Raw genomic sequence first — 25350 nt, 5'->3', positions numbered from 1 at the left:
AAAAAGCAGCTAGCAGCCTTTAAGCAGTCGAACTTAACGCAATGGTTTTATTTGTATCTTGTTTTTGTGTTTTGTATTTTAGTTCTACCGCTACGATGTAATATTGAGTAATAATATTAGTACATTTCTGTTAAAATAATCAAGTTAATCAATTAAATATACGTGAGCAGATTTAATAATTGTAGCAATTTTTTTGGTTCAATCCTTTATGTCTGCTAAAAATTATAAATATCTAATATATAAAATTCTCGTGTCACGGTGTTCGAACTTGAACTCGTCTGAAACGGCTTGACCTATTTTAACCAAATTTTATATGCGTATTCAGTAGGTCTGAGAATCGGCTACTATCTATTTTTCATACCCCTGAGTGATAAGGGTTGTTCAACCTTAAAATTTTTTTTTTATTTTTTTGACGAAATTTTTTGTTTTTATTTTTTTATGATACGACATATAAAAATACATACAACCCTAAATTTTCACCTCTCTACGATTAACCCTTATTTTTAATTGTAAATTAAAAACATTATTTTTTGCAAAACAACGTTTGCGGGTTCAGCTATATATATATATATATATATAAATATTACTAGCTGATATATGACACTCAAACATGGTTTTCAAGGTTGGAATATAGTCCAGTGGATTGGAATATTAAAGTGGCAGCGGCATATTGGACACGCGCCGAAAAGTTATGCACTGGGACCTTGAGGTTTTAAAGTGAAGACCACAGCAAGCCCAATGTATGACTAGCGATATAGATAATATCGTCTTGGAAGTATATAAACATGTATATACATATATATGTATATATATATATATATGTATATGAAAGATTGTCAAACAATAAAGGCGGCGGTCCCGACCACAAGTCTTTATTTTATTCCTAGCTGAATAACATATTTTCCCTCTATTTTTCTCGTAAAAAATAAAGTACGTTTATCAAGTTATATGTAATAAGTAAATAAAAACAAAAAATAATTATATGTCATATATATACATGTGGCGGTGACGAGCAAACACATTATAAATGAATAATATCGAAGACAATGATGCAATTAATTCAAAATGAATTGTATGTCGATGACAAACAAATAATGTCCACGAAGCTACAGTTAAATAACTTAAACAAAGTGCAACGAACATTTCAACGAAAGCGCCATTATTTACGCCGACCAAATACTAAAAATATTAAACTACGCTACGTAAACATTATCTGCGCCATAATCTCGAACTGAACGTATCCGATCCTTATTTAAATAAACCTCTTAAGCTTTCCGAACGTGTCACATCGGTTTAAATGGTTAACAGAAATTAGGTAACCAACTGGCGTGTTATTTGTTCAACTGTATACTTTATACAGACGTCTTAAGGTTCATTTTAGATCTTAGATTTCCATTTTAAAATTCTTCCCTCCTTTTCCCTGTTGCAACTAATTAGAAAGGAAATAAAATAAACCTGATCATTACTCAGAGCAAGGTCGCAACCGGTTAATTAATTGGCGAAAGACGGATGGCGGCCTGGTATTAGAAGGTTCATACAGCGGAGAGTAAATACACTCACGACCCCAACCGTCTAAGGGGGTAATAAGGAGTAAAAATATAAAATTAATTAAACACAATCTCGTACAGTTCGACGATGGCACTCTAAATAACTTACAATGGTGTATACCAGATGTGCACGACCTGGCACCCTCCGAACTTTGTTTTAAATCATTTCTAATTGTAAATGATACATGTGTCATGCTTATTATAATTGTAATAGATAGTACATTTTAATATGTGGTTTCATCATCAGCGTTTCAACCATTGGACTTGGAGGTCTTCATATACTTCCAATGCATTTATGAGCACTGTACCAGGCTCTACATTGCTCTACATCATCTACGTACATTGAAGCCATGGAATATTGAGTTTTTGCAATCATCACCTTTATGACGAATACTAATGCTTACTATGAAAACAAGGTCGATTAAACCTGGTCATTCCATTATCATATATATTAATTATTTGTTGATTCAAAACATGAACATAGTATGTATATTAACAGTCAAAACAATATACGTCTAAAATTACATTATATATAAGTTCAATACTTAAAAATCTTGAGCAGTGGTAGTCTAGCTGGATCGCGGGTTCGATTCCGGAGATGCTACTTTATAATTCACAATATGTGCATATATAAGTTTCCAGAGGATGTACAGCAGCGTTCTCTGCGTATTTATAATACCACACTCTGATCGCCAACACGCCTGCTAAGCGTGGCGATTATGGTTACGATATATCCCCCATAGATATTCTTGGGGGAGATCTATAGCATTGGGCGTCTGAAACTGAAACGTCGACTCATTTTTGGGCATCTGTATACGGTTTAACAATATACTCCCATGTAATGTTTATTAATCATCTTATAGTAAATTTAAGTTCACACATAAAGTATTAAATATTAAACTATATTAAAGTGATAATATATCCTGAAAATAATTTGCTCAATTACATTATTAATTATATATTAATAATTTAATATATTTTTAAATAATGATAAAATAACGGCTTAAATTTCTACAAAACTATTACATATGTATAAAGGTATATTTAACTAATGTATATGAAACAAAATCGTGACGTTACTGTAGGTATACGCTTTTAAAAGGACACCTATTTTTTTAAATTTATTTCGAATAATTTATTCGATTTTATGCAATGAAAAGAGTATTTGATTATTTTTTTAATTGAATGTTTAATAAAGTTATTAAAAACTTTCCCATCATCTCAGTCGCAGAATTTCCAATGCTGAACATATGTCTCCCTCATTGATTTCCAAAAGAACATTAACTAAGTCATCTGTCTTACTTGTTTAACGTTCTGCGCCAATTAGAAGTAAACAAATTAAAAAATTTAATTAGATATAAAAGTGTAAAAAAAAAGTTAAACAAGCTTTTCGTACCTATAATAGATGGTACGCATTCATAATTATAATATTAAAACTAAGATCCATATAAAATAATCATAAGCTAGATTTAAGCAATTTGTATAAGTAAATATTATTTTAAGAAAAAAAAATTTGAATATGGTAGTAAAAGGTTGTCGCCGTTTCAGTGTAGAGGTTTCCATACAAGAATATAAATAAATAAAAATGTCCTGCTTGTGTTTACTAGTTTGTGGATTTCCTGCAGAACCTTTAGGTACCAGTGGTTGTTAATTCACTTAATAACTTAAGTTAAACTCAAAAATTCTTAGAGTTCATAGGATAGCCAGCGACCAGGGTTTTTAGTTAAACTTATTGTCCATATGCATGCAAAATATTTAACTTTAAAATGAATATCTGATAGAATTTAAAGAAATTCCGATGCATTGTTAAACATACCAATTTCAAATCACGGTACCAAAATCATTTACAGTATATTGTATTCAAACCCAAGAGTATGACTTTAAACGAATTACACTGAAACATCAGAAATGTATTTCTTTCGTATGTATTTGTTTTTTATTATATATTGTTTGATTACGATAGATACCTATTAAATTCAAGAAGATAGACAAAGATACATTCTGCAGCGTCAAGAATCAATTATGATTTTAATAATAATTAGCTATCGAAAAAGTATGGTGTTTATTGACAAAAATTTTTAAACATAAAACCTTTTCTAGACAAAATCAACTGTTCCGTACCTGGTAGTATAATGTAAAAATATAGTTCTATTTATACTGTGTATAAATATAAATTTAAATTATATTTATTCAATCAGTTCAATTACCATCAGGAGAAGTGACTATATGAAAAATAATGATAACTAAAAAAAAGCCTGATTTATTTAACAAAGTTGTTCATGTTACGAACACAGATTTTCGTAACGATAAACGCGGCTACAAGTTATGAATGAGAAAAATAAAAGGTAGCTGTTACGTTTTATATTAGCGTCGCTTGTCTGTAACCGTCGGCATTGTTATATCCGATATAAAATTGATAATTAGATCGAGTTGGAACCGCGGCGTTGACTGTACAAAACGAGGAGTTGTACAGTCAGACCACCCACCGGGAGCGGACGGCTTAATAAGACCCTCATTAACACCTTAATGGCTATTCTCAATTCGCTCGATTTCGCTCGACTTTTATTTTTCGTGCGCGAGACTCCCTCTAATTGAATTTCTACTCTACTTTTTCTAAACTTACTCCCGTTCAACTCAAGATTAGTGATATATTTAAATTGGCATTTTGTTACGTTTTTATAGTAGAGGGCGCTCGGCTTGATTTCTTATCGAAACTTTTAATTTAGTCGCGATAATGGAACGGCCAACCTTAGTACCCGCCGGCGTTTGGAATGAGACGTCAATGATTTTGTTTCTTAATGATGCCTTTTATCACTTTCAACGCCCGATTTCCTTCTTTGAATCTTTCACCGTGTTCGGATCGAATAATAGATATCATTAGAAATGATTTAAACCGTATTATGTATACTTTTTGATGTTTAAATAATATTTATTATACATGGGTAAATTTGTATCTTACTTGATATCAATTAATATATACACCCTGTATAATTAATAAAGTTATGATTACATTGTCAGAAAAAATGTTCTAAAAATTCGTATAACATATATTTACTTTGTGTCGTAAAATTATTGGCCCGTCGCATTCAAATAAAAAAATAATAGTGATGATATAGGGTGATAAGGAGTAGGTGTAAAAGTTTAAAAGCTGAGAAAGCTATACGTTCACTTTTTAAAGCTGTCACTAATCACCCTGTATATATCAATAAATTTGTATATGTGAATTTGAGTGATTAAAAACTAAAATTTAGTATTTGCTGTCAATGTTATTTCTATTTCAAAATCAAAGTGTTCTATATGCAAATAAACTTTTACAAGCACTTTCATATCGACAATAAAACAATATCAGTATTATCTATTACAAATAGCATATATTTTGACTGTTTCGAAATTTAAATTTTAATCTGAATGTTTTTAATTATTTATTTATTGTTTACATAAATAAAACTAAAACACGGCGTCTTTAATTCGACTAATATTTTTTAATATTTTCTTTAAAACGAGGAAGATTCTTATTTAGAGAATTAATGAAAAAAATTGTAGAAAAAGGAAAACGCTTTTTTTGTTCAAAACAGAGAAATTAACGTATTTTCCATAAAAGCCTTTAGGTGTATGTTAAAAAATAAAACTATATATATATGTATACAGAGGTCAACTGCCTATATGCCACTTCCAGCAACCTTATATCGATGGTCCACCTAAACACACTATACTTAATTCATATTAAATAGTCATTTATTTAAAGTAAATTCCAGTTACTGTACAAATAGCACCGTTCGTTCATAATCTAATGATTGAGGCTTTATAGGTAATCAAAAATAATTCCACAACCCCGTTATAATTCACGATTTTAATATTCATGCATCAAGAACTATGGCTTGAGTAACTTAGTTTTATAACCAACTCCGTCGTTTATTACGGGACTCCGGTGCTATTAATTCAAAGTTATACGTGAACTATAAAAATGAATAACTCTCAAACAGCTCATTAGCGGTACTACTTACTAATTTATATTTCTTGGGGTAGCTATGTGTACATTATAACATCTGTTAGATGGTGGAATTATTATAATGACTTCAAAAGTCCCTAGATAAACAATTTTCGTGACACATTTTAAAGACTTAATAACATACCCTGCCAATGTAAGTTTCGGTATGTTTTAAATACAAGACAAACAGTATTGGTTTTTACAAATTAAAATTTTTTGCACGTATAGAACAAGTGATATAAACTTGTTAGAATATATATATTTATATGTAACATAACCGTCTGTTTATAATTTTAAAAAACTGAGCTTTTATGTCTAAGATATCTTTGAGCTTTTTCTTAGCTTTTAGTATAATATTAAATAAATCTTATTATAACATTAAACAGTTTTTAGTTTTTTTAGTTGATCGAAATATGTGAAACTTGATTTGTTGACTCATTTATTCTTAAATTTAAAAGAATTAAAAATTTATTTAAAAGAAGTTAAGAAGAAGAATCATTTAAAAGAAGCAACTGTTGAGTTTCTGGCCGGCTCTTCCTAGCAGATCAGCATTTCGAATCGGTTCTAGCTTACTACTAATAATGTTAAAGTAATCGACGTTCAAAAATGCTAGTAAATTTGTAATTAAATAACGATATTATTATCTTAATAAAGTCGAAAGAAGTTAAATGTTGGTCGCTTCAAACCAGACCGCTGAAACAATTAAGCATTTATGTATAGCTCTAAAGCACTTTATTGCGTGTAAAACCATCGACTTATAATTCTGCATTGTCAAGATTAATATCTATAAAATATTTTTCGATTAATAATTTGTGAAATTACTCAAATATAATATTTATATATTAATCTAGTATAAAACAGCGTACAATATTACATCGGGATAATGCGACAAACAAACAAAATCACTTACTGAAACACTCCCCCGAGCTTTAGCGAAGTTTAATTCCGGACGTGGCCGTTAGTCCATCCATTGCTTGTTAAGCAGGCGAGAGTTCAGAGACTTCCGTTCGCAATAAACGAACGACAAATGCGTCCTCAACACGCAATGGACGCGCCGAAAGATTTTACACCGTACCAGCGCACGCGCTCCAATACACCGCAATGGAATCAAACTGCGCTTAGCCGTATATAAATTTTAATTGTTAAAAAGATAAAAAAAATTAAGCGTATCATGTTTTTACACGCCTTTTACATAAACAGTAAAATCGTTGTAACATTTATATAGATTAACTTACTTATCATCTTCTATCTTAATGTAATACACATTAGGTGACTAAGTCTGTCAAAATTGACGTTTCATTATTAGGTTATGTTTGACCAATTTGTATAAATTACGTTCCGATGCCGCTATCCTTTGATGTTCGATTTTGTAATTTCTTTTTGTTAAATTGGAGGACATTCTAGATTATGTTCGCTATATCAATATATATATAACTAGTGTTACTCTACCCGTTGAGTTTGGCGTTAAAAGTTTTTTTTTTTTCAATTTCAACTCCCGCTCACTTTCTAAAAACAGTGTAGTATATTTTTATTTTTTTAATTAGTAACCTGCTTGAAATATTCTTACCAAATACATAACAATGTAAGATACACATTATTTTCACATTCATGTAATAAAAAATGTATTCACATAATCGCTGTATTTCTTATTGCACACAACATGTTTAAATGATATCTTAAACTAACTTTCCGCCGTTGTTTCGCGCGTTTCGCACTGCCTTCATGAATGTCATTTCTTTAAATCAATTCTTTGTAATTTGTTATATAAAAATATATTCAGGACAATTTTTATATCTATATGAGCTAGTATAAAAATATGCAATTTTTACAAAAGCCTTCTCTGCCCCCTTGCGGGTATAATTTTATAAAATACTTTCTTAGCTGATATTTACTTTATAAAATAAATATTGTCTCTATATTTCAAGCCTCTATGCTGTATGGTTTTAGAGATATCGTGATGAGTCAGTACAAACTGAAATCTCTATTTCTGTTTCTCACACTAAAACTATCTATCTATTTTTATAAGTTTTACAAAACCTTGTAGAAGTTCCTCATAGTAAAAACAGATCTTCCACTGCGACATGCCATTGCGGTGTCGATATATTTTTGACTTATTAATCGAGAGAGCTGTCAATAAGTCTTTGTAGCATCAATCTTGAAAATACATGTTTTTCTCATGGCTAATTATGTGTACTACTAAATTGGAGTAAATCGTTACTTCTATTGTGTGTAAAAGCATTACATGAACATTGTATTGGATTTTTTTGTTCATTAAGATTCTAATCGATCAATCAACAAAAAATGCTCAACGACTGTCGGATCAGCTGGTTCAACGTATCTTTTCGCTAGAATCAATTCATTTTATATAATCAATACACTCGAACATTGCAACATTTTTTCAAACACCGTGTAATAACTAACAATTTGTCTGGCGACAACGAATAACGAATGTCAAAAGCTATTAAAATTCGAGTTGAAAACGATGTAAGCAAACATTCGCGTATAAATCATCCAAACTGTCTCTTTGATGTTTAAGAAAAAAAAGGTGTTATTAACGTCAAAACGATATTGAAAATTTTGCAATTGAATATAATAAAACGTGCATTTATATTGATTAAAGCATACAATTGATAATAGATGGCGCTGTGTGCACTGTAGGTTCAAATACACGGCGCCACCGGGGTAAGGCAACGCTTACTAAAATGGCAGTTGAATATTTTTAACCCGCAGAATGTTGTTCAAAAGTAAACTTTATTTTTTACATACAAAGTATATTTTCGAATGGCAAGCGGTGAAGACTTATGAATTCAGAGACAGAAGTGCATTTGTGGTTATGGTTCGTCATTGTTCGCTAAATTGTCGCTCGCACGGAACCGGCTCGATGCGTCGTGTGCTATGTGTGCTATGTGCTCTTATACGAACATACAACACCTGTTATTAAACATACACATCACAGTTCACCCGTGGGTACCTACCTCGTTACATACAATGACAGATAAAGATCAGTATAAACGTAATTTTAATGCAACCGCTGACACCGAACGCAACGAAGCTGATTCATCGGAACAAATAATAAACGGAACACACGGAACAAGAATAAAACGTACAAGTGATCCAATAAATACACGTGAAAATATTCGACACGTCTAAATCCGAAGATTATACACACGAAAGAAACGGTTCATCCGTTTAAGGGATTTCTCGGGCTTATAAGATTCGATATGTCCCCGCATGTTTGACATTTAAACGATCAAAATGAATTAGATTTTAAATATTTTTTTATTTATATATTAGTACACAAACACCTTTTTATATCATAAAGACCAGATATACTCAATTTAATAGAAACGATTTCAAACACTTCCTGATTTAGAAAGCCTTCACTTAGTGATATCCTTAATAGAAAATACGATTATGTATTTAAGTAATTTAAGTTATATATATTATTGTCTAAGTATTCATAGCTATTGAAAGTTATTAGTTTAATATTCGGAGGTCAGAAAGGGGTCTTGAAAGTGAAAACGGCACAGTGTCACAATATATATTGCGAAGAACACTTAGGCGTAAAATTAATTAAGACTGATCAGAGGTTGAACTATGACTTAGCTGTAATGTTGTTACGAAATGACTGCCTTTACTAGAGGGTAGAGAAATATTTATAGTTACTTAAATTATTATATAAGTGTCATTAGATAAATACTGTAAGAGTAAATAATTTATTGGTCTTTGTACTGTCAAACAAACACTTGCATTGTATTACTTTTTAACTTGTAAAACAATTAATTTATAATATGTTTTACTTAAGGTACAGGTATACCATTATGAAATCATAATAAAATCCGTATAAACAATAATAATTAATTGATAAAGGCCTGTTGCAGTAGCGCAATAAAGGCGTGACTATAAAAAAAAAATAAGAATATGCGGTAAATGTCGTTAATACAGTATGATGGTTCGAGATTCTCCTTTGATCCCTTATAAGGATTAGGGTTCGGTCGCTCATTTGTCCGCCTCTGTGCCGGACGAGGTGTTAAACCGCTGCTATTTGTGTACAAACCACAGCAGCTACATTAAGTGAATTTCGATAAACGCCTCGAAAGAAAATGCCTGTTGGGGTGCCTTATAAAAGGCAGTGTTCAGGCCTGAAGGATGTGAGTGAGATGAAACGTAATTACGGTGATAATGGCGGTCGACTTTTGAATTCATATTCCGAGTTTAAATATTAATGTTTCGTGACAGGCGAGCCGGGCTCGCGAGGCGTCGGAGGTTTTCTGGCTGAGCGCGCAAGGACCGGTTCGCCTCTGGCACACACGTCCGGACGGACCGCGCCGGGGAGCGCTAAACTCGCGCACGGACACGCCAAGCGACCTATCGGTACCAATTTGCAGTCGCATTTGTTCTGCTTTGGCTCGAAACGGAAACGTAGAAACTTAGTGCAAGCTGAAAACAATTCGATCCATAACTCTGTGACAACGAGTACACTTCGCTACGGATTTATTGGGCGCAGGAAACACGAGAATTGTTATTATTTATCGACGTAAAAGCTTGAAGTGTTAACAATGTAGTCAATTCGAAATGTTCCTGAGATATCAACACAGTGTAATTGATTTTTAAATGATAATCCTACTTGTGTTGAAACCCTCATAACTGATCGTAATTCTCATTGAAGATGAATTAGTGAAATAATAAATGATTTAATGAATAATTTCCAAGAGTGGGAGAGAGGTGAGCGTGAGGTACATACCAGCGGCGAGTAGAACGCGGAGCTGTCGACGCCGATGCTGGGGTAAGGGTTCTGGTCTGACGAGGGGTAGGGCGTGCCGTATACGCCGACGGCGGCGCTTGAGAGGCGCGGGTAGGATGTGAGGGCGAGGCGGGCACCGTCATACTGGCAGGAGCAGACCGTCTGCCCCGACACCGGGTCGGTGATGATGGGGCGCGGTGTATCGCAGCACGAGGCAGCCGGCGTGCTGGCGTGGCTCCCGGCGCCAGGAGACAGCGCACCCCCCGCGACCCCTGACCCCCCAGGAGACAGCGGGGGCGCCGAGCTGGACCCCCCGTCTGGGGAGGTGGCTGCGCCGCCGTTGCCGCTGCCGCCGACCAACAGCTGGCAAAAGAAAATACTCCATAAAAGGTATATTCGTGCAGACATTACAAACAGTATGGATTTCATTTACAATCTTTTATTATTGGGTACACATTGCTTCATTTCACAGAATGCGACGTTGATAACATTCGGGAGAAGTACAATTAACTCCCGAAGACTGATCTTTAGATTCGGAGGTCAAAAAAAGGGGGCCCAGAAAGGACAGCAATACACAACGGTTTCATGAACTAAACTTTTCAACGGTATTCGGCACAACATAACGGAGCTCTAGTAAATGCTTAAGAGATCCGGGGACTTGCCTTAACACCACCTACCTAAAGGAAGATTATCTTGTATACATTCAAACTGAATCTAGACTACTTAAAAAAGTTTATAAGTTGGAGTTAGTTATCTTTTTGACCACAGAGTGGTATGTACCATGCAATTAAGTCTCATATCTATACACCAGTTTCCACAGCAGGAGTTACTACAAGCCGTCTTCTCTGTTGTATATTCCCAGCGCTTCACCATTGTGGAACCAGAGTCGATTCAAAGAATACAGGCATTAAAGTTAAAGTTATGTTTCCGGCCTGTCTTTTACCGTCAACGATTTTGCGTATATCAACACTGGAAACACAGGTTCTTATAATAATATTCACAATGGTTTAAGCCCTGAAACTTTTTGACAAGTTTGTAAAATCCACATGGATAGAAGGATTGATATTAGTAAAGATTATATATATAACATTAGTTTTGTTTACACAATTAACTATGGAACACAAAGAAACTTTATTGAAGAATTTTGTATTAGAAGATATATCCCTAACTTTTCAAAAATTGGAGTATAAACAAGAACGAAATTTAGTATTAATTACTACTATATACTATAAAACGAGTAGGAAATGAATTACCCTAAGATTTTAAGAAAATTTGTGAAAGTTATCATCAAGAAAACTAAGTTAGTTTTTGAGTTTACAGATCTGGAAAAATTTGAAATTTACAATTTTAAGAGGTAGGCTATCAAATTAGATTCTTCTGTCTCTATCTATACGTCAAATGAAGTTAGTGGAAAATGAAGAAGATCGATTTATAAACAATTAACAGATATCCGAAATGAAAAACGTTTACATCGAGTGATTTAGCAACTTAATCACTAAATCACTGGAAAGAAAAACCAACAAGTAATATTTAATACGATTCAATAAATGTTTACTCGTACACCCTCCGTATAATATCAACTATCGAGTGAATTATTGAGGTCTTTCGTACCTCCTGATCAATTCCCAACGGGGATATTTTTCAATGGGCAAAGGGTACCAGGCGAGCTATTCTCCTGACGTCGTATACATCGATGCATCGATAAGGCGACTTGACAATATGCTTCTTTGGTAAGGGTCGAACGTAATGCTTTCTTTATATTTACAGTCTACTGTTCAGGTTACTTGTTACCCGGGTGTGTTGAGTACAATTTTCAAGTGTGCGGCATTTGTAAAAACTATTTAGATCTAAGTGTTCAGTAGTATTCTTCTTTTCAGCCAGAGATCTAGTTCTGGAACTAGTTCTGCGCTGCTTGCATCCAGTTACTTAACTATATCGTCAGTCCTCCTAGAAGAGACCTGGAACCTGCACTAGCGATATGCCCCGCTTTCTGATTGCTGTCGCTTCAGAAAAGCTATTCTTTGAGCTACGTCGGTGATCTTTGTTCTTTTGCGGATCTCATTTCTGCTTCAACTCCAAGCGAAACTCCGATAGCCTTAACTTAGATTTAACTTAACATTATAAGTTCGATATAGAATACTATTTATCTTATACATATTACTAGCTCCTGAGTATTGTGGTAACAAATTGTGAATGTCATGAAAATTAAATAATTGAAACTAGAATCAAACTTAGATCCTTTATAATGGCATCCTTAAAATAAAAGCTATAATGTTAAAACACGTAGTGATCTGAGAGTTCCCAACAAACTCAAATGGGTTTCATGTGATCATTTATACAATATAACAAAACCAGAAGAGCCTGAATTGAAAGTATAATAAGATCAATATCAACTGGATACCCTTCATCTTTAAATAAACTTACGGAAGTTCTAAACTTGTCTAGATTAGAGCAATCTTTTACAAATAGAGTTAAATTTTCATAATACGCTAAAAAGGAGTCGAAATTGATAGAACTGACAGCATTTTTTTCATTTCCAACTGTGTACAACCAAGCAAAGAATATTCAAATATAAAGACTTGAGCAGTACATACATTAATAAACATCCCTGGTACAGTATACAGGGTGATTTAATCAATAATTTATATTGTAATATCCTTAAAAAACTAATTTTTATATAGGCTGTTAGTGGTAGATAGCTGGTTGACGACCGACGAGTTACCGCAACTCGGTGTTACAGCCTTCTCAGTAATAGGTATATGCTAGATCAGGGATGAGCAACCTTTTTTGCTCGGAGGGCCGCAGTTTCAAAAACAAGGGGCCATGAAGAAAATAAAGTATATGTACAAGGTTCAAAACATGTTATAAACCTGGTATATGTTTTTATTTAAGATATTCAAAACTAATGAGACACTTTGTTATCCTTTAAGCCTTGCTTCTTTTTTTTTTAAAAAAATTACATGCCTCGAAGGCCACATGCGGCCCACGGGCCGCGGGTTGTTCATCCCTGTGCTAGATAATGCCTGCCTCCTATGTGTAGGTTAAGTTAGATCTCGCGAAGGGAATCGGGATGTGAGCGTGTGAACAACTCCAGTAATATACCTGGATAACATAAGAGCTGCTTATCTGGCAACCCGAGCACCGATTTAATAGTTAGTGCGTTCTTGGTAACGTACGGGAAGAGTGTGCCTTACTGCTATTTCAACTACAATAAATTCCCGTGTCGTCGTATGCTAATTCTTCAGGTAATAAAAATCTAGTTTTATTTTATCAGGAAATAATTCGCAGATATTATTGCATCGCAGAGGCGTGACAAATTTTGAATTTCGAATTGGAGATTCACTAACTTTGTAGTTGTGTATAGATTCAACCGTGACATGGGAATTTATAAGAAACATAGCCCTTAAAGGTCAACTAGCGTTCCAAAATGAACACGCTTGAGTAACATCACGCGAACTATAAGCTTATCTTAAACCAAAAGCTCTGAGGCGTGGCGTGAGAATTTAATGCTATTTTTTTTTCCCCCTTTCTACCCGTATGTATTGTCTGCGACATTTTATTGTGCGTCAAGTTATGGGTCCGCTTTACCGATGTCATGTTCTCTTTTATATATATATTCCGTTACATTTGATTGTTTAATGGAATTAGGCGTTACCTCGCGGAAGTCCATCCTAAGTAAGAAAAGGACCAATATTTAGCCACTTCCGCACATGCAGTGGTAGTCGTGTTTCACCTCTCTACGGGGCATCTTCAGGAGTTATGTTACACCGATTAGTGCCAAACACAGAGTCTTGGTTTGACACGTGTTAAGTAATTTGGCAGTGCCGGTTGTGTGATTCGCATTGTTTGCTGCATACGCATTTATCAGCGGACTGGCGGGCGGTGCACTTTGTTGCACGACTACCACTGCATGTGAGGAAGTGGCTGAAAATTGGTCCTTTTCTTACTTAATTTGATTGTTTGTCGATTTCAATTTCATCGATTATATTTATTCTACCAAAATTCCATTATAGATATAGCTTGATAACTAACAACTATTAAATTTACTGAATTAAAAATATCTATCTAACTTCGCTGTCTATTCTCGTCGGGACAAATTTGGGGCTCCTGTCAAATAAGTCAAACATACTTAATCAAGACGACAAACTGAGTAAAGACAAGTAACTAATTAAAACCTTTATACAGGTTATTGGTTATATATGTAACTGGCAATTATTAAAAAGGTAAAGAAATTAATAATTTCATGATAATATATAGAGGTTATCAAGTTGCTACCACAAGCTGGTAGACGTGGTGTGGGTACACCACCCACTAGATGGAACGACGGCATATTTAAGGTGGCTGGAAGTCGCTGGTCATAGTGGCGATTTATGGGTCAGACATAGGCCTTGCAGTGGGCTTCTATCAGCTGAAAATAAAATCAATATATGTAATAAAAAAACGTTTTCAAAATTCATTAATTTCTGTCTATATTTTGTACTGTCAAAATTAATTAGCATGTCGCATATAAACAGAAAAAATGTAAATCATCCTTTATATTATTTCCCCAAAAAATAGCTTTAATTCAATACATATATCTAATTATAAGACTGAAACACAATCAAACTAACGCTTTCCTTATCGAAAACAAAAGTAGGAAAAAAACTTCATGATAAAAAGCCATTTAGATATTTCGGAAAATGAAACCATTATTTAAGTGTCGCGGGCACGATAAACAATTGATAAATTTGAAATTAAGCTCATAACGAATGTACAATGTTATTGTACCGAGGAACGTCAAACCGTAGCATGCAATATTTGCATAGTCAAAACTTTTGTCTCCAACCACCCCACGTCGAAGTGGAAAGAGTGATAAAATTTGATTTATAGGTGAAATCATTTCAGCATAAAGCTTATCGTCGCTTTGGATCTACGATATGCGCACGCATTGCGACGTCGGCGCCGTTTTAGGTTCTTCACGCGATCGACACTCGCATTCGAAATTATTTATTGTTAAAACAATATATCCATAATCACTGTTGCCGTAACTTCAATATATATCTTAGAGAAAAGTTCTTGATCTGTCGTATTCTAAGGTATTTTCTTTTGTTTGTTTTCAGTCGAAGGTCGCCCACTGCAAGAGGTCTCCATTCAAGAAACTTTCCTTTTCAGATCTATGCCTTGCAGTGGCGTCTATCGTAAGGAAAGAAGAAAATCGCTTATTGTTTTTCTTTCCCAGCAGACTTATATACTGCCAAGTTACCGATCAGTTGCATTCCAATGGAAAAAAATAATTAATTATATATTTTAATAAATAATAGCCTTTGAATATCTTTACTAACAAATAACATATTTATATCTACAAGAATTGACGCTATGTAATGGTAAATAAATCTATTAAATAGAAAGTCTAAAAATGTTAAGATTTTTAATATATTTAACAAGTGAAAATTATTAGTGATTTTACAACTTCCCGATCGTAATAAATGAGTCAACGAGAGAACACGCTGTATATATAAATCAGGTATATTAGGCGTTGAAATAACCATTCATTTGATCAAAGCCGAAAAACTTTTGATATCGAAATTGTGTTCAAACTCTTTTCTAGATCATTACATACTTGTCAACGTCCATTAAAATACTTTTACGAAGTTAATAAAGGAGAGAAAAAAATATTTTGATTCGTAAATCCAAACATCAAATGTGGACAATTAAACCATCGTCGCCACTTTGAAAGGGACATCGAAGAGTAGACGAAATAAAACATTTTGAAACATTTACGAATGTTTTGACCCGGTGTCGCATCAAAACGAATTAAAGTGATATTGATGACACAGTTTAATGCGCTGTTGACGTATTATGCAATTCAAATAGTTCCCGCATTTTATCACGACAATTTACGATGTTAAATATTTTCTGTGAAGATCTATTTATCCAAAATAGATCGTCACATTGCCTTCATTTTAAACAGGCCGACACGAAATCATATCCATCATATTTTACGTAATTAACTATCTCATTGTTTTTATTTTTTTTTTATAAAATATATATTAATTTACATGATAATTGTTACAGAAGCTTGCAGGTTTATTTACCTGAGGTTGACAAGCCCTGCAAAGAATTGTGATCATGCTATATCTCCAATATATCTTTGAGGAAGGCCTATGTCTAAAAGTGGTAGTTTTTGGGCTGAAATGACATTTTCAAATTATACATTAAACTGTGTGTATCTGTGCGTGTAAATTCTTGGTTGAAAAATGTCTCATTGATATACATTTGCATTTGAAGAAATATAAATATATCGGTACAGTGAAAAAAATACAGTATTTGTAAAATACTTGCCATGTTTGAATACATTTAATATCTCTAAAGGTTGTACATTTCTTCATGTTAGATATAGTTTTTTTTTTTTTTAACATTACAACATGTGCATGTAAATTTATTAAGTTTATTTTTAACCAATCGACCACTACTAAAGATATATACACTATAAAATTTTATTGGATAAGGGTTTTATTTTTATTTCTTTCTCTTTTCACCTGCGTTGTGTGGGACAAAGATTTTATAATTATGGGTAAAGTAGGTTTTTCAATATTTGACTACACATTATCTTTTATTAATTCTTTTGAAGCCTCATATGATTTGTCATTCTTTACTTGCAGATCTTCTTTCATGCATCTTCTTTCACGCATCTCCTTCCTTCATCTACATTCCTAGATCACAGTTTTTTACATTAATTATCACAGATTATTTTTTATCACAGACTCATTATATTTATTTACATTTTTATTATTATTACTTGGTAACTACTTTTTTTCTAAAAACCTCACTCGTTAATTCTTTTTCCCTATGCCTAAACCAAAGTATATATTCTTAATTAATTTTTTAGAACTTTGCAATCCATAACCTTTTTTCTATTTATAAGTCTAGTTTTCTTTTGTTTCAATATGCACAACTTTTCTTCAGAATTCTAGGAATAATGTGCGCAGTCTGTCGTCGCCCATGAAGAAGATTCAGGGTGTGTTGTTGGAATCCTTAAATTGCAAGATACCATTATAGTGAAACTTAGATTCTAGTATTAATTAATTCCAATCTTCTTGTAAACTTCTTGTAATGTAAACATGAGTTTATTGTTAACGACAGTGGATGATATTAATGATATTAAACAAATATATAACAATGTCAATTTAATAGCGAATAGGTTACAATGCAAGCATGTAACATCGTGCAACTCGACATTTATTAACAGACAAGACAGAGGTCAAATGTTTTGTCGATAATAAATTATAAATAAAGTTATTCGTGGTCAAACATTGAATCCTAGACAATGTTTTGACGGGTATAAAGACAATAAAAGAATTTAATATGAAGTATCTAATATATAAAATTCTCGTGTCACGGTGTTCGAACTTGAACTCCTCCGAAACGGCTTGACCGATTTTTACCAAATTTTACATGCGTATTCAGTATGTCTGAGAATCGGCTACTATCTATTTTCCATACCCCTAAGTGATAAGGGTGGTCCACCCCTAAATTTAATTTTTAATTTTTTAGACAATTTTTTTGGTTTTTATTTTATTATGATACAACATACAAAAATACATACAAAACTAAATTTTTACCCCTCTACGATCAATCCTTATCTTACATTTGTTAATTAAAAACTTTAATTTTTTTTGCAAATCAACGTTTGCGGGATCAGCTAGTAATTGTATAATAAAGATTATATAATAAAAATGCTAGTATTACATATAGATAATACTACTCGATCTGTACCTTTGATATAGTTGAAGTACATAAATAGTTATTATTGAATTTACTCCAACACGGCGTGAGCGGTGAAAGATAAAGGGACAGTGGAGAGGAAAAGATTTGATCAAATATTGAAGCGAGGTTGACTTAGAAATAATAGCATAAAATACTAAACACACACGACCCCACTTCAACCACTAAAGGTAAAGCATTTAAGTCCACCAACTTGTTTTCTTTAAACAGACCGAAGAAACTTCAAAGGATCAACGCCTGTTATTCCCGTTCCGCTGAAGACAGATTTAGGCATACATATTAAACTTAATGACTTTTTAAAACTACATATATCTACTTGACCGCTAATGCAATTTTTCCTTAATAAGTTCTTCAATATTCTGGAAGGAATCTCGTTTAGCGATAACACCGTCATTTGTTTTTCATTTCTTTTCGTATTGTATATTCTTATAAAAAGATACACAATCTATTGACAGAAGAAAATATAATGCTTGTTTATACAGTCAATTAAATATAGAAAGAAGAAATTCAAAATATAAATGACGATTAAGAGATGTTAGAAATTTTCAAATACGAATAATTATTTATAGATAAAGTTTGTACACCGAATCCTTGGGGCATGAAAGCGGTGAGTTTTAAACATAAAACGTTCAAGTTTTCAACTTTAAGATGTCAGTTTGTCTTAAGTTTATATCCCAGTGTTCCTCAGGAATACCTCTTCCAACATTCAGCGATTAAAGAAGGTGAACGACCAACTTATGTTACCGGTGATGAATTGCGGCAAAGAAACGTTGTCACTTACTTAACACCTCATTGGCGAACTTACAATCACTCAACGAGCGATAGAGAAGGCTATACTCAGGATTCCTCTACGAGGTCGAATCGTAAGTAAACCAGCACTACAGCCTTAGGACTTTCACTGTTGGATAAACTATATATATAGGGAGAGGGCCGATCCTACTAGTAGACAGTATTGCACATCACACCAACCCTTTAACCCGAGTTCACTAAAATAGGGGTAAGGTATACCTTGCCTGCTTTTTTTTATGGTCTCCGCTGTTGGGGACCTCTCGTTAACCTATCTCGTGTGGGACAGGAACTTTTTAATTCTAGTAATTTATTCATATTTTTTTATTATTATCATTCTTCTCTTTCATGTATCATCTTATCTGTCGTACTGTTTCTTTCATTCTACAATTTTCCCAGTCTTTCTCTTTCATTCCATTAGCCATACATCCATCGTCAACCACTACATTCTAGGTTTCCTTTACCCTGCCTGTTGTAATAGGCAACCAAAAAAAAAAAATTGGGGGTCCGAGTTCTCGTGGTAAATCTAGTCTGGCCAAGCTGATCTAAGTTGGCGTCATGTCCAATACAAACAAGACTGATCAATAGGCAACTAAAAGGGCAATGCATTCGCGAGCGTTGAGGTTGTCGCAGAAGTATCGTATTGTTGCGAGGATGCCGAGGAAGCACACCTTTTTTCGAATATTCCATGGAATAGTACTGAGGGTTAGCTGCGAGTTAGAAGACGACCACCGAGGAGTTTTTAGTAGGATTTCAACATAACCCTGTTCTTTCCCCAGGGGTGTATCTTGAGTCCATCCAGAAGGTGTCACCATCGATACCAAAAAAAGACCTCAGCATGTACTTCGAACAGAACCAACGTTGTACTCCATGGTCTAAACTCCAGGACATGTAGCATTTCCACTGTCAATTCAAACCATTGGTCGATAACTTTTATAGTCTGTGTTAAAATAAAAAAAAATCGATTTCATTTGTCCAGTTTTTTATTACGGCTATTCCATACAAAACATCGGCTTTGAACAGGTATTTGACGTGTCGGAGATGTATGAGATAATAGAAAGATGTCTTATTTATATGTACTTAGGGTTCTGAATTGTTTGCACGCCGGTGCTTGACTAATGTAACCACTTGTGAATGTAAGTTTGCGTTAACACCAACACCGACACGGTTTCAACTATCTGTTGGTACGTATTGATATTACAATTCATCTACGTCATAATCCCGGCAGATTACGTCCACTCGATGTAGATAACGTGTTATTTCCATTTAATATGTTCGCATCGACGTTTTGAAGGTGAGTGCGTTCCATTGATGCATTGGTAAACATAATATATGAATAGTTACATAAGCAATGAATGTACAAGGCAAGCTAACTGGAACATTTAAATTTAATTGACTATTTCTCAATATCTAATGATTTGAATTAAAGTAAAGCCGTCGAATTTACGGTAATTCGGGTGACAATTCTCGTATTAAATTTACCTTTAACCCTTAACTTGGCAGATTTTTTTTTAATATTACATTAATATTCATACCACTTGACTTTTAAGACCCAAGGATGCCAACAAAAAAAACTGAACAAGCGTTCGAAAATTAAGAAATTACCTAAACATTCACATACAAATGATTACTTTGCGTTCAAAATTGACGCCACTAATTTTTTTTTTATTCTGATGTACTTCTACAGATACATTATCAAGAAAAGGGTTAAACAATGTATAAAAATTATACATATTTTTGAGGATAATTAAAAACAAAAGAGCGTGTTTATAAATCGATCAATATAATATTTGTATCATGAAGTAAAAATTACAACGACGTAATTATGGCGGTGTTAAATTAATTTTGGATGACTCTAAAATATGTTTGGTTTTATTTATGTATTTTTTTTAATAGAATTGCGACAGGGCAAATAACTTTTGACAGTATTGTCGGGCTGCAAAGGTAAGGGCCGCCTCACACGCGCAAAATCAAGCTGAAATCGGAGTCAGCGGCGCATTGGAGCGAACAGACGTTCGCACCTCGTGTTCTACAATTACAAAGGGAATGCCGCCATCGGATGGCAAACGACTCTGTCTGTCGCGCGCGTGTTCCTCTGTAATTAGTAACGCAGGCGATAACGCCCTCCGACTCCCCCTCCCCCTATACCCCCCAACGCCCCCCGGTACATCGATGTTCAAGTGTTAAAAGAGGCGATTTCGATGTTATTCGCACATGCACCTATAACAATCGAAACAAAGGATACTCAACCCTATCACATTGGTATAAAGTCCACAATCTATTGCGAGAATTTAAAATGGAAATATCGCCTGTTAAACATACATCGCGACGAATGTATCTCAATTGTTGCGTTATAAAAAATAATTCCACTGCCACGCGGCAATGTATGTTGAACGAAAGCGGTGAACTGTACGGTCACCTGTTAATTTTCACCTTATTCCTACACACTGACACGGTGACTATTTTTTTTTATATCACGCGACAGCTAATTGCCGTGTACAACATGGATAGAGATTCTTTAGTTAGGGCATCAATTACGTACCAATTAGCGCCGAGCTCGGTACTACTTACGTAATTATATACCGATTTATTTCAAACAACACGTATCCATTTTTACTCACTATCTACACAATCCTATTTAATAAGATTGAGTTTGTAAATACGAAAGTGTATATTATCTCTTTACTTATGTATTGACGTCGAAATTAATATCTGCATTAAAATGTACTTCGATTTCAAACCATACGACGCACTCGTCGACTATGGGAGCCTACTCCATATTTTCGTAACTTTACGCAAATAAAAGTAACCCATCTAGACCAGACATATTGACGCGGCAGTCAATAAACGAGTGCGAAGTACGGATGGTCGTTTGGACCTTCAAGGCGAACAAAACACCTTGCTAACATCGTCAGAGTCGCTGAACGCAGACCGCTTCCAGCTGGTCCTATTATAAATCTATGGAAGAGGTCTACTTATGGATATCTTACAGCTAAAATGGTGATGAAGATGATGATATAACACAAAGACACATTGTTCTTTGATATACATAAAAAAACGGTTACATATCAACTAATTAAAATAATAAAGATCAACTAATTAAAATTTAATTAGAAACATCAGTCGATAGCATTTATTCCATTAAGCACACCATGCATTTACTAAAGAAAAATCTATATAATGTTATGTTTGTCCGCAAAAACATGCAAAATTATTGTTAATACAAGGAATAAACATAAGCTGTATACTCCTAGTTTTCGTCTTCAAAAGTTATATAAATCGTGTATGTCATAACGTACACCCCGCTGGAGAGATTTAAAACCAATATTTGTAAATATATATCATTGTAAAAAGCATATTATTGTATCCAAGAATAATGTGTGGAATTAAATGTTGTCGATGCTCACTCAGGAAGCTAATTATTGTCGAGTACAAAACTATATTTGTAAAGAGCAACTGTTGAATTTCTCCGGCTCTTTGCAGAACTGCCTTTTGAGCCGGTGGTAGCTTCTTGTAGGAACAACAATGCCGACATTTTATGTTGATTGACTGTTCAAAAGTGCTTGCCTATTTGAATATGGAATATTTTGTTTTTTATTTGATGGTGGTAATGTTTACCTAGTTTTCTTTGATTTATGAAAGAGGTTTCTCTACAGATAATAAAAATACAATTACGTTAATCTGTTAATCATTAATTAACAATTCCACACAAATCAAGCAATTGAAAAGAATTAAATCAAGTCTAGTTTGTACAGCAATAACTAGAGATACAATATTGAGGGTTGATCAAATCAAATATAAGCAATATCATAGTATCTGTGTGTATAAAGGGTCCGGCCAGTGCGCTTGACTGCTTGGGTAAACTCAACCTCCAATAAAAACTACTTGGGGAGAGTCCACGGTACGACAGTGCAAACACTTGCAGCGCACTGTACTCCTACGCTCTCTATGCCCTCAAATTAAACAGAGGAGGGAAAAAAAATTACCTTCTGTAATTTTGTCCAATCTGTCAAATGAAAAGTGTTTCGCAAAGAAAGGGGAAACGATTGATGATTTGCGTAAACATAACATGGAGACATTTCCACTGAATTAATATGTTTGGACTTGTTTATTTATACGATACAGAGAAAGGGTCACTGATATTGCTTATAAAGAGAATTTTCTGCCACTGCTGCTCAAATGGCACTTGCAGATTCCTCGGGTACGAAGTGCAAAGTGCGCTTAAGACTCTCGGGGAATCCATGGTGACTATGATCAAGGGACCCCACAAGTGGACCTCGGCTTGAGCTATCACTCGTCGCTATAAAAAAAATTCAGTCACCAATCTGCAGGGTCGAGGTGGCAGCGCGTATAGTGCGCTTAGGGCTCCCGGGGAAACCATGGTGACTATGATCAAGGGACCCCACAAGTGGACCTCGGCTTGAGCTGTCACTCGTCGCTATAAAAATAATTCAGTCACTAATCTACAGGGTCGAGGTGGCAGCACGTAGAGTGCGCTTGGGGCTCCCGGGGAAACCATGGTGACTATGTTCAGGGGACCCCACAAGTGGACCTCGGCTTGAGCTATCACTCGTCGCTATAAAAAGAATTCAGTCACTAATCTACAGGGTCGAGGTGGCAGCGCGTAGAGTGCGCTTAGGGCTCCTGGGGAAACCATGGTGACTATGATCAAGGGACCCCACAAGAGACCTCGGCTTGAGCTGTCACTTGTCGCTATAAAAAGAATTCAGTTACTAATCTACAGGGTCGAGGCGGCAGCGCGTAGAGTGCGCTTAGGGCTCCTGAGGAAACCATGATGACTATGTTCAGGGGACCCCACAAGTGGACCTCGGCTTGAGCTAACACTTGTCGCTATAAAAATAATTCAGTCACTAATCTACAGGGTCGAGGTGGCAGCGCGTAGAGTGCGCTTAGGGCTCCCGGGGAAACCATGGTGACTATGTTCAGGGGACCCCACAAGTGGACCTCGGTTTGACCTATCACTGGTCGCTATAAAAAGAATTCAGTCACTAATCTACAGGGTGATTGTCTATAGCTGTAAAAGTAGAACAAAAATCTTTCACTACATCACTAACGCAAGTGTTACACAGATATGAGTTTTTAAATTTCATATACAGGTTGATTGGTTAAAGCTATACACATTTTAAAAAGGGTGAAGTTCAACCTATATAAAGCGATCGATCTGAAATATGTTATTCTAATTTATTTTTTCTATTGGAATGCGACATGTCAATTACCTTGAGGCAGTAGAATGTTAGCTGATACATATAGTAAATAATAATTTAAATGTTGTTATTAAAACGACTTTGGGCGAATGTCAGCAAAAATTATGTACACCAATTTCCAATCATTCTTTATAAAGTAATATCCGATGTTTGGGGGAGGTATATGCAGGCGTCAATCAGATGAAAAGACGAAAGATAAAGTTATATATTTCACCTTTCTTCTTTACCTGCTGAAGCCTTAAAGTTTTGAAATGGAGAACACAGATATGTAAGCCCAGCGTAGGACGAAACTAAGTCCAGAAGACGCTAGATATAGGCATCTTTCAACCGCTCATATTGCAAGCTCTACAGTCTACGCCCAGCCGTGGACATCAGGTTGCTGAAACGAGGATGATGTTAATATGTACAGTAAATAACTAATTGTTTGTATATATCCATTAACAATAGATAAAGCACTTAAAAACAATTTTGTTACTAAAAACCACATCGAATTCCTAGTGTAGCCTTTAAGTTAAATTAGTTGTTTGCCTTTTAGCTAATATAAAATTAACCATTAAGCCGCGTGCGTCATTTATTTACGAGTTTATTCAGTTAACTCGACTCTTATTTGACTATAAATAAAAATAAAAAGGCTTTCAAGGGTCGTGGAGGTTTCTATGCAGGCATCTTTACATGTATCCTTAAAAGCACGTTGCATATTCATGAATGTAAACTGTGTAAAAAGAATGCGTTGTTTATTGGATCTTATGTATATTAATCAAACGTGTTATTCGATTTAATTGAAGTAAGTATTTATTGTAAACTGAATAATATTTAAATTGTTAATTTGGTGTAGCGTGTACATTTCGCCATATCGTCCATGTGTGAATTATAAAACTTGCTTTCAAACGTAGGAAACAAACGTTGTGTAGAAATATATATCTCATAATCAGAGTGTGAGTTGTAAGTCGATTTCACTGCGTATAAAACGATAAGCTTTGTTTATACCATGTGTCTAATTGTCAAATATTTCGACTTATGATAGTAATATTGTAAATTAAGCACTCTTTTATCATTCGTGTATTGTTAAATTTAAAAATGATTCAGTTAAGTTATTCGAAAAATGAAAGCCTACTCAGAGGCTTTGATATCTTGCAGCATACTCTAAATTTTAAATATCTGTTATAGCTTTAATAAGCTAACTTCGGACATGTCACCTTAAAAGAGAGATGGAAAGACTTATTGAGATACTGCAGCTTAAGTAAGTTAAAATCTAACTTTAAACCTTTTGCCAAAGGCATTCTTTACCAGTTACGT

At 34.3% G+C, this 25350-nt stretch overlaps 1 protein-coding gene across 1 annotated transcript in view; it reads right to left on the bottom strand.

The window, feature by feature from the left end:
• Window positions 1-25350, bottom strand: part of LOC137923156 (homeobox protein caupolican-like) — a 100666-nt gene that overhangs the window by 49907 nt on the left and 25409 nt on the right. The window contains exon 2 of the mRNA XM_068766705.1: window positions 10280-10642. Coding sequence (XP_068622806.1) covers window positions 10280-10642 — 363 coding nt within the window. The remainder of the gene's footprint in view (window positions 1-10279; window positions 10643-25350) is intronic.

Source organism: Battus philenor, unplaced genomic scaffold (genome assembly GCF_028537555.1).
Source record: "Battus philenor isolate CCGP_79_NKW_IND1 unplaced genomic scaffold, ilBatPhil1.0.hap1 SCAF_1, whole genome shotgun sequence".
NCBI lineage: Eukaryota > Metazoa > Arthropoda > Insecta > Lepidoptera > Papilionidae > Battus > Battus philenor.
This window is presented reverse-complemented; position numbering and strand designations above follow the sequence as displayed.